Source organism: Argentina anserina, chromosome 3 (assembly GCF_933775445.1).
Source record: "Argentina anserina chromosome 3, drPotAnse1.1, whole genome shotgun sequence".
Lineage (NCBI taxonomy): Eukaryota > Viridiplantae > Streptophyta > Magnoliopsida > Rosales > Rosaceae > Argentina > Argentina anserina.
The window spans coordinates 8,019,139-8,029,911 of record NC_065874.1 but is presented as its reverse complement, the minus strand read 5'-3'; the positions used below and the strand labels follow the sequence as shown (position 1 = coordinate 8,029,911).

The 10,773-nt window shown below is 35.9% G+C and overlaps 1 protein-coding gene across 1 annotated transcript; it reads right to left on the bottom strand.

Moving 5' to 3' along the window:
- Positions 1 to 6,447: 6,447 nt before the first annotated feature.
- LOC126786952 (uncharacterized) lies at positions 6,448 to 8,877 on the bottom strand. Its single transcript, XM_050512904.1, has 6 exons — positions 8,825 to 8,877; positions 8,461 to 8,658; positions 8,258 to 8,372; positions 7,709 to 8,115; positions 7,270 to 7,453; positions 6,448 to 6,582 (listed from the first exon to the last, which is right to left on the bottom strand). Exons 1-6 carry the CDS (start codon positions 8,875 to 8,877, stop codon positions 6,448 to 6,450), a joined length of 1,092 nt encoding a protein of 363 aa, XP_050368861.1.
- Positions 8,878 to 10,773: the final 1,896 nt, after the last annotated feature.

Sequence of the window (10,773 nt, the reverse complement as noted above, 5' to 3'; positions counted from 1 at the left end):
ACAAAGTTTCATCTAATTCAACAATGGTTTGAGATTTACACGAACGGTTCATGTTGAACAGTTTTAATTCATTAATTGATTTAATCTAATTTCAATACCTTAACGATGGTTCAAATATGGTGAAAATATTTGATCGAAAAATGTGTCAAAATTGAAACTTCACTATTTAATTTCAAAGTGAAACCTCACTCTGAATATGGACGGTATATATATGCATTGATGTAAGAAACTATAGTATTAAAATGATACCGACGAGCTACTGCCGGGCTTAACATCTAGCTTAAGTCATTGATCGAATCCAATGCAAAATTTGTACGCTTTTATTAGTTTCCATTAAAAAAGTTGTAATTACTAATTAATTAATTAGTAGTTTTTCAACAAACATGAAAGGAATTTTGGTCCACTTGATATCTTTTTTGCGATATAGCTAGGATTTCCCTCTCTTTTTTTTCAGTGATCTCATGATCCTTCTTTAGATTAAAGTCCGTCAATTGAACGTACATATATACAAAGGCAGTATTTCTCTTTGTCAAAAGAAAAACAAAGATTGGAAGTCTTTCTCTATATACATGTCCTCTTTAATTAGATATACACTCTCATACGCCGAAGAGAATGAAATATAAAATAGAAATCGAAATTAACTTATTATGATTCACTTTGAGAATAAAATATGTTATGGTGATATATATATCAAGGTTAAACTCAAACCATAACACTTAGATGTTATGAAACAACCACAACAATGATAAAAGTTGAAAAAGCCTAAAATTTCAGAATTTACAGATTGCGGACTTATCATTGTGAGGACCAGTTCACCTACTTCTCAGTGGGCTATTTTGGTGCTACTTGGGATCACTGATTTCTAACATCCAAGGCTACATACTCACAAAATTTGAGCTCATTTGAGACCTGGAACATGGTGAACCGCTCAACACAAGTGGTTACTGACCTCCGGTGAGTATTCCGGCCGGTTCGGTGCGTTTTCGACCGGTGCTGGCAGTGAGGCCGATAGCATTGAATTCCTAACACCCATATTTACTTGCTCCTAAAATGTTGTAGCATTTGGGGTTTGTAAAGTCAGTGAACCATTCAAGGAAGTGTAACAGAGAGGTTCGGTATTAGTTATTGATGTGTCTAGGCTTCCAACGAACCAACAATTCGAACCATAAGCTATGGCTTGTAGCATGTCTTTTTTTACCATCTATACCACTATTATTGAAGTTACGGTTGTAACGATTCGTATGTTAGTGTTTCAAATCTAACAAGATACATGTTTGTTAACGGATTATGTTAACGGTTTATCGTTTACATATTTTATGTGTCAAATTGCGCCTCCACAATCGCATAATGATGGGTTATTGAATGTTGAATTTTGTCTTTGAATAAGACATGAACTTCCATCTATGTTCGCTTATATAAAGACCATAATAGGCGATCTCGTTTAGTCACTTTTGATGAGCCAGTCTTTCCGTCGTTATAGGGAGTGAAGAACAAGTTTGTTCAAGTTCAATGATTTGGTTTTGTCGTGGTTTGTCTCACTGTGCCTCATCATGTTTCTAATAGTCCTACAAATGAAAGTGACGAGATTAGAGATACATAGTGCAACTATGCCTGTAAGAATTAATGTTCGACCGATAGACATGTAGTCACTCTTTGTTGGTGACGTGGTGACTCCACAAATGTGGTAAATGGTGTCATTAGGCCGTGGCTCTTAGGAAAGTGTAGAGATACCACTTGGTTCAATAATACTTGTTGAATGCGAGTTATGACACAACTTGATCTATGATCAATGATGCTCACTCGTTTGTTTTCTTTGATGATAGTTATCATTGGGGGACGCCTCAATGTCAATACTAATCCAAATGAGAGATCTCGAAGAATGACGATATTAAATGACTTTAATGTCGAACCATACATACTCTGTTGAAGCAAAATTCCAACATTGTAAATTGACCTACATGGAAAGTGCTATCCGGCAAGAATTGATGGTGATGATCGACCCATGTCGCCGCCATAGCCTCCTAGAAAGCCGTAAGATCCAGTTTTAATAAAGAGATAGGTCATTGGTCAGGTAATGCCAACACCTCACGTGTAAATACTATCGGTTATACCTCTGTTAGGCGTAGTGAGAAATATAAGAGTTTAGACTTACCTTATGGCGCAAACTCTCTGACAAATCGCACTGGAATCAAATATGAGACGGCTTGTTCTCATAATACCTTGTCAGTTAGGTGGTTTTCAAAATAACTAAATTTGCAGCTTGTGGTCACAGATCATCTTTGTTGGGACTAAGTTAAGAGATGTAGATAAAAATCATGCATGGATTGGTTTTAACCTAATTCTAGTTCCTCCAGACCACAGAGTGCGATAACTTGATAAAGGTAGGGATATTAAAATGAAGTGTGATGGACTCTTGATGAACTAAGAGCCAAATGCTACTTTCTGAAGCTCTTTGCTCAAAACTCAGGACTCACCACCCTGACAATGCAGGAGAATTCACCTTGAAGACTTTTTATTGCATAGCCAAGACATGACATCCCCGTAACCTCATGTTCATTCTGTATGAATGGATGAGCAGGAGCAACAATAAGCAATTAAAGTTTATAGTTAGGGCCCTCGTTACACATAAGTAATTTACCCATAATTGTCTGGGATATGCAATAATGCATGCAACAGTACTTAGAATGAAATGATCTTGAGAATACTAGGTCTCGAAAGTGATGACCGTTATTGATGTTGTTATTCATTGGTTGGCTAAAGGCAATAAAGATGTTAAACTAATGCCTACAAGTAATTCATGAATCAGTGGAAGTCAGGAGAATACGTGTTTCTGCCATTTGAGCGATGATTAGTCTTAAGAGATGAAACTCCTAATATGTAAGTATGATATGTGTATGCATGTGCTTGTTGTAATATACATGACTCGACATCTCATTCGGTTTAAACTCGTAAGACCAAGATGATGGCTGAGTGCGCCCACACATATGTCAATGCTTGATCACAATATGTTATGATATCAAATCCTATATCCCAACACAAAAGACACTTTAATGAAGCGATGTCAAAATCTGCCCAGATTCGTATGTAAACTTCCACATGACCTATATGGCAGCTCACTTGTTGGAAAATTGTGAATTTGGTATTGGAAAAATTATATGTGTATATTTTCGAGGAACACCAACCATTTGAACATATATGTTACATTGAGTGAGTTATAGCTATTTTAGTAAAATATGATGGATATGTCTGGAACCTATAGCTGAGTCAACTTCAACAGAGCTTTGTGATCAGCTAAAAACGAACTAGGTTGTGAACTACATATTATTGGATAGTCACGGGTCTCTATTTTCCAGAACATTTGACAGTTCATTCATACCACACATGAATCTGTTTTTCATTGCAAACTCTTGTTTTGAGTTGTTATGTAATTCTCTTTCTTTTGATCCATGTATGGATAAGTGTACATGTTTGATTTGAGAATGTTTGGTAAGATTTGATATTCAAATCATTGACCCATTGCTACTTTTGAAGAATGTGAAGAGCGTTTGTATACGCTATTTATCTAAACTCTGAGATTGAATTACCGATCAGAGGGAGTTGTTTTGCAGACTTCAAGAGGAGTCTATACTACATGTTATCTTCAATTGTAGTTGGTGCATTGTGCTCTTTTTCCCTTCGACCAAGCTTTTTATTTTACCCGTGAGGTTTTTATTTTGATTGGTAAGGTTTTACCGAGGCAACAATATGCATGACACATTATGATCGCGATATAAGGGGGAGTGTTATAGGAGAATTAATGTCCGTAATCTTCTGGTGTATATTGTCCTAATTAGTACAGATTAGTCTAGATAAAAAATGTTATATAATATTTTATTTAACGGGATACTCAATGTAATGCATATATATAAAGTCTCTTTTATCAATGAATAAAGATAATAATTCTCCGTATTTTGATACTTACTACATTTTTCTGTAACAATATGTTATATATTAAAAAGCAATCTAATCCTTGACTGGTTGATTAATTGGTATGCTGTTTGTTTTGGCTGAAGTAATGTGGATCAACTTTCTTTTGCCTGTTTGTTTTTGGTTGTTATGCTTTTGTAGCTGTTGGAGAAGAACTTGCTGTACCTCTTTGTTGTTAAGGTACCTCTGTTGCTTTGATAGTCTTATGGATCATATCTCCAGAAAATACTATTGGATACTATACAAAGCAGTAAAGCGGAAACTGAGAGCTCGATCAGAGCATATGAGCATACGGCATAATTAATTTGGCTCAACACAAACTCTATAATATTTTATTATTATAGTATTTATTATAATAAATGCATAAATATGTAAAATAGAGAAATTTTTAGAGTTGGAATTTAAATTTTTTAGAGATTTTGGCATTTCTTTCTCTATTTTAGAGAAATTTTGTCAAAATTATTGGAGATGCTCTAACTTCTAAAGTGAGAAAACCTAGTTAAAATCATTTAAAGGAGAATACAAACCAGAAAACGTAACCAAAATGAGAAAAGATTATGATGATATAGTTCGTACAAATGAGTGACCCAAGTTAAAGGATCTGATCATTCTGATGTGGTCATCGCTATCTCAACCAAGGAATATCGAGGATCTAAAAATTAGAAATTTCGATTTAAAAAAAGAATTAAGTAAATTGATGGAAATTTATATAAAAACATGAAAATTTTGAATGAAACTTTTAGAAATGTTTATTTGATCAATTATCTACTATGTCATAGAAATTAGTTTTTAATTATTAGTTTATAGTGAATTATAGTAATTTGATGTGAAATAATCGTCGAACATTATTAAAAATCTACTTAATATATATATATATATATTTACTTAAAGAGATGCTAGCTTATCACGCCTTATTTACATATGATACATTAAATGTGAATTTACATGAGTGATGTAGAACCACATAAATGATCTATGAGGTACAACATTTTCACTATCTTCATTATGTCTTTGAGTAAAATCCTGAGTATATTGTGAAGAATAGTCATTAAATGATACCTCCCATCTTTTTCCTCATCTCGCACGATCTTACTCAAATGATCATCCACCACATTCACACTTCCCTTCTTATCTCGAATCTCAAAGTCAAATTCTTGAATCAACAATATCCACCGGATCAACCTGGGCTTAGCATCTTTTTTATTCATCAAATAATTTAAGGCTGCATGGTCAGAATACACAATAACTTTTGAATGCAAAAGATATTATCGAAATTTTTCTAAAGCAAAGATTACAGCTAAAATCTCCTTTTCCGAAATTGAATAATTTATTTGGGTCTCATTAAGAGTCTTAGACGCATAGTAAATCACTGCAAGCTTCTTTTCTCTTATTTGGCCCAACACTGCCCCAATTCCATAGTCTGAAGCATCACACATCAATTCGAATGGCAAGTTCTAATCCGGAGGACAAATGATGGGTGCACTAGTCAACAACTCTTTCAATTTCACAAACGCTTTCTCACATGCATCCCATATGAACGACATCTCCTTCTGTAATAGGGTACACATAGGTCTCGCCACCATGGAAAAATTCTTGATGAATCTCCTATAAAATCCTGCATAACCAAGGAAAGAACGAACATCTCTCACAGTTGTGGGAGAGGGTAAGTGATTCACAATATCAACCTTAGCCTTGTCTACCTCAATACCCTTAGCAGATACAATATGTCCCAAAACTATCCCTTGATTTACCATGAAATGACATTTTTCTCAATTAAGCACAAAGTTATTTTCTACACACCTTCTCAAGATTAACTCTAAGTTCTCTAAACATGCATCAAAGTCTTTTTCATAAACACTAAAATCATCCATAAAGACCTCAATGATATTTTTTATAAAGTTAGAGAAAATAGCAAGCATACATCGTTGAAATGTATTTGGTGCGTTGCACAACCCAAAAGGCATGCGTCGATAGGTAAAAGTGTCAAATGGACATGTAAATGTCGTCTTCTCCTGATCCTCCTGATGAATGCATATCTGGTTGTACCCATTGTACCCATATAGAAAACAATAGAACTCGTGTCCAGCTAATCTCTCCAACATCTGGTCCATGAACGACAAAGGCATATGATCATTGCGTGTTGTAGCATTCAACTTCCTATAATCAATGCACATCTTATGACCGGTCACCAACCTCTGGAATACCCACTCATTCTCCTCATTTTTCACAACAGTCACCCCACTCTTTTTAGGCACAATTTGCACTGGTGAAATCCACCGACTCTCTGAGATAGGATATATCACTCCACAATCAAGAAGCTTGATCACCTCATCTTTCACGATTTTCATCATTAGTGGGTACAATCTCCTCTGAGCATCACGTGTAGGCATGGCGCCATCCTCCAAAATTATCCATGAACACAAGTTGTAGGCTGATCCCCTTGATATCCGCCAAAATCCATCCAATAATGGTCTTGTTCTTCTAAAGCACATCAATCAATCTAGCTTCTTGTTGCTTACTCAGTGTTGATGACACAATAACTAGTAGAGTGTCATCATTTCCAAGGTACACATACTTCAAATGATCTGGAAGCTCCTTCAAATCTAACTTCGGGGCCTGTACCACGGATGGTAACAATTTATTAGTGGAAATGAGAATTGATAAGAAAAAAGGGATACCATTTGTATGGTTGAGCTTCAAGCTCATTCACTATTTCAAAAATTTTGGGCTCAAAATCAGCCCACTTCTCTCTTGGGACACGGTTCCCATGCTTGTCAAATCCGGCTCCTTGCTCCATAGCTAATTGTTATGCTTCCAACGTCTCTGACATAACATGTGCAATAGAATCATCCACAGAAAAGCACGAGTTAAGGTCAAAAACTGGGTACTTCATTGCCTCAAAAATGTTGAAGCTGATAACATCTTCGTGAAACTCCCATTTGCAACATCAATGCATGTCCTTGCAGTCCTCATGAACGGTCTCCCCAAAAGCAGTGGAGTTGTTTCCAAGGGTGATACCTCCATGTCTAGCACATAAAAATCTGCAGGAAAAATCAAGTGACTAACCTGCACAAGGACATCCTCAACATACCCCTTAAGGTACTTGTTAGATCGATCTGCTAATTGGATAATCACATTATCATTCTTCAAAAGTCCTAAGCCTAGTGATTAATAAACATTATATGGCATGACATTTATCGAAGCACCTAGATCAAGCATAACATTACCAATTTTACATGGGACAAAGAAACTTCCCGGATACTTCATCTTAGGAGGTAGCTTCCTTTGGAGGACAACTGAAACTGTCTCATTCATCTTCACTACATTCTCTTCCCTAATTTGTCTTTTTGAAGTGCAAATCTCTTTAAGAAATTTCGCATACTTTGGGATCTGCTTGATACACTCCAACAATAGAAGGTTAACTAGCACATTCCTAAAGACCTCCAACACCTCCTCATCAGCTTTATCCTTCTTGCTCTTTGAAAACCTAGAAGGGAAATGTACACATGAAATATGATTAGTTTTATCTAATTCATTTGAGTTAGTATTTGTACCTTTGTGTGCTTCATGGGTCGACACACTCTCCTTCTTGGAGGCAAGGTTCTAAAAAACGTTAGGCGTTAATCGAGCGGACAGCTAAAAACCAACGCCCAGAGGATTAATCGGGGATTAATCGGCCCAAAATCGAGGCGGCCAAGGGTCTCCGGGCGCCTAGGACCGCCTAGGCGGGGAATTTTAGAACATTGAGTTAGAGGTAACTGGATCTTTCTCCAAGTCATTCATCATAGTCATCTTGTCACCCTCCTCAAGAACATGGGCCGTTTGGGTCTTCCTAGCAACACTAGGCCGCTCCTTTAGCTCGAGCCCACTCCTTGTCATGATAGCTTGGGCTTGCTCATTGTTTGGGTTGGGTATGACACCACTTGGCAACTTCCCTTGCTCAGAAAAACGGCCCATGAAGTCTATTACCTGGCCCATATGTGTTTTTAGCTCCACAATGTCCTCGCTATTCGCTTGTTGACCCACCACCAAAGTTTGAGTCACGGTATTCAATTGACTTTGTCCAACAGCTAAAGATTTCAACATCTCATCATAATTAGAGTACTCGCCACGTTGGGAGGTGGAACATTGAGTAGTGGAGCTTGTGGTCTAAACAAACCAGCCAGACGAGACCCAAATTGCATAGCATTCTGATGTGGCCTTAGTACAATCTCATTATTGGACCACCGAAAGTTTGGATGATCATGTATGCCAGGGTTGTACGTATTCGAAAATGGATTGTACCTCTGACCTCCTTGATAACCAAGGGCATTGACTTCCTCATACCCTCTACTAGAAGCAACTTGAGGACACTGATCAGTAGGGTGCCCCTCCGTACAGATTCCACAAACTTGAGCTCTACTAGTCTTCATGAAATGACTCATCATCTTGGACAACTTATCAACCTTGTCCCCTAGAGTAGATCTTGAACCCGAGTTGGTCTCATGTACCTACCGTGTGGAACTAGCAGATGTTCCAAATTGTTGGTTGTTCATAGCTTTCTTCTCCAAAAGATCATTTGCTACTACATTGCTCTTGTCCAAAAACGATCCACCAACAGTTGAATCAAGGAACTCTCTTTCCATTTGTAGCAATCCTTCATAGAAATACTGAAGCAACATACATTCTCTAATCCCATGGGTAGGCATGATGCTACAAGAGATTTGAACCTCTCATAGTGATTGTAGAATAACTCATATGGTCCTTGCTTAATTCCTGTTATCTGCTTCCTGATGTGTGTCACCCTTGATGAGGGAAAATACTTCGACAAAAACTCATTCACTATTGTTGTCCATGAAGTAATACGACCAACATGTACCTCAAACAACCACTCCAGGGGATATTGATTAGGGTCATCTCCTGAGAGTCCATGGAACTTAGGCAAATGATGTAGGAACCCACTCTTCAACTCAAAATCACTCGTCTTGCCCTCCTCTGGAACAAGGTACGTTATGTTAGAGGATGATGTCCCCCCAACTGCTCCTTCTACTTGGTCATTCTGCTCTCTGATCAGGTAAATCAAAATTCAATTGGCCCAAAGGACACGGACTTGTCAACAATTCTAACTCTGGATCCTCAAAGAACAATAGATTGATCCCACTGCAACTTGATGAACCTGGAAATGGCGAAATGAACCCAAAGTCTCTCTCTTCGTGAAATGAATCTGATTCAATGGAAACGTTATCAAACTGAGCTTGAGGCTGAATTCTTTTCAGGCGTGCACTAAACTCTTCGGACCAACCACTAATCTTGGACATTCATGAGCCTGAAAAGAACAATTATTAGTAACTTTACAAAGTATGAAATACAAGTATAAGTAAATACAAACTTTTCTTTCTTTCACTTTTTTTTTGTTATGAAATCTACAAGTGTAAAGTATTACTAAGTCTAATTGATTTTATTCATACATAATTCTAACATTTAAGATACGTGGAGCAGATGAGCTAACTGTGCAATGAACTGAAACAGCCCCAGGTAAGGGTCTTGCTTTATCTGATATACCTTAAGAGTTAGAATATCATTTTCTTTTGAAACTATATACATCTATTTATACAAAGTTATTTTCTAAGTTATAAAGCGAGGTTGATGTGCAACCTAAGTATGTCGTCTAGACACAAACTCATTCTGTTGTTTCAGAAGGCTGGATAGCTAGAATCAGAGATAGTCACAAGGCAAGACTCATTTGTTGGACACCACGGGGGCCACATTCTCGAAATGATGTTTTCTCAATCGACTCCATCACCGAGATCTATGCCAGTCTATGGGCATCTGAGATCTAATTTTGTAAACCTTGAACCAGGGTAATGAAAATATCATGCCCCTTATTCAACTCAGAATAACTTTGTGTGTTATACTGACTCCAAAATATTAATAAAAGCCGCCATCAACCCCAAGTGAACCTTAGTAAGGTACAAATGGAGGGTTAAGGCTAATATTAACCAAATAGAGTTTACATATTTCGTTCACTTTATAACTTACAATAAACTAAGCATAAATAAACATTTAGCTTCCTTATAAATTTATCTAAGTGTAACAAGTATCATATATGTATAATACAACAAAATTAAAACATTTATCACAAAAATAGAATAAAACAAAAAAAAATTACAAATTTACTGCTCACGTTTTTTATTTATTGTGCGTACTTTACTGTTACGGATTATTGTTCACATACATTTATTTTTATTTTTATTTTATTATTTTTTTCGATTTACTGTTTACTATACACAAAATTTATTTTTACAAAGATAAAGTTTTTATTATTATTATTATTTTGTTTTTTTTACAATTTACAATTATTTTTATATTTTCACACTTTACCAAAAAAAAAAAGAGTAAAAAATAAAAATTTACAGAGATTTACTTTTTTTTTAAGATTAAAAAAAATACTTATAATTGTGTTTTTACTGAATGTTATTGTTCACCGTACTGTTTATAGGAATTTATTTTTACAAATATACAATATAGTACAATATTAACACTTCAAATAATTGAGATTTTCTCAATTCCCCGGCAACGGCGCCAAAATGATATAGCGTTAATTAAAACATCTATAATAAACCCTATAAAACATCATCGTTAGTATAGAATAAGCAGAGATCGTTCAGTCCGGGGAATTGAAGGGAACTCTACACTTTTAGTGTTAACAAATAATGGGGGTTTAAGATTGATTATTAACTACTAAAATAAAACCTAAATTACTATTTACATGATCGACTTCTCTTTAACAAACTTAAACCAAATTTACCATTACACCACATAATTACA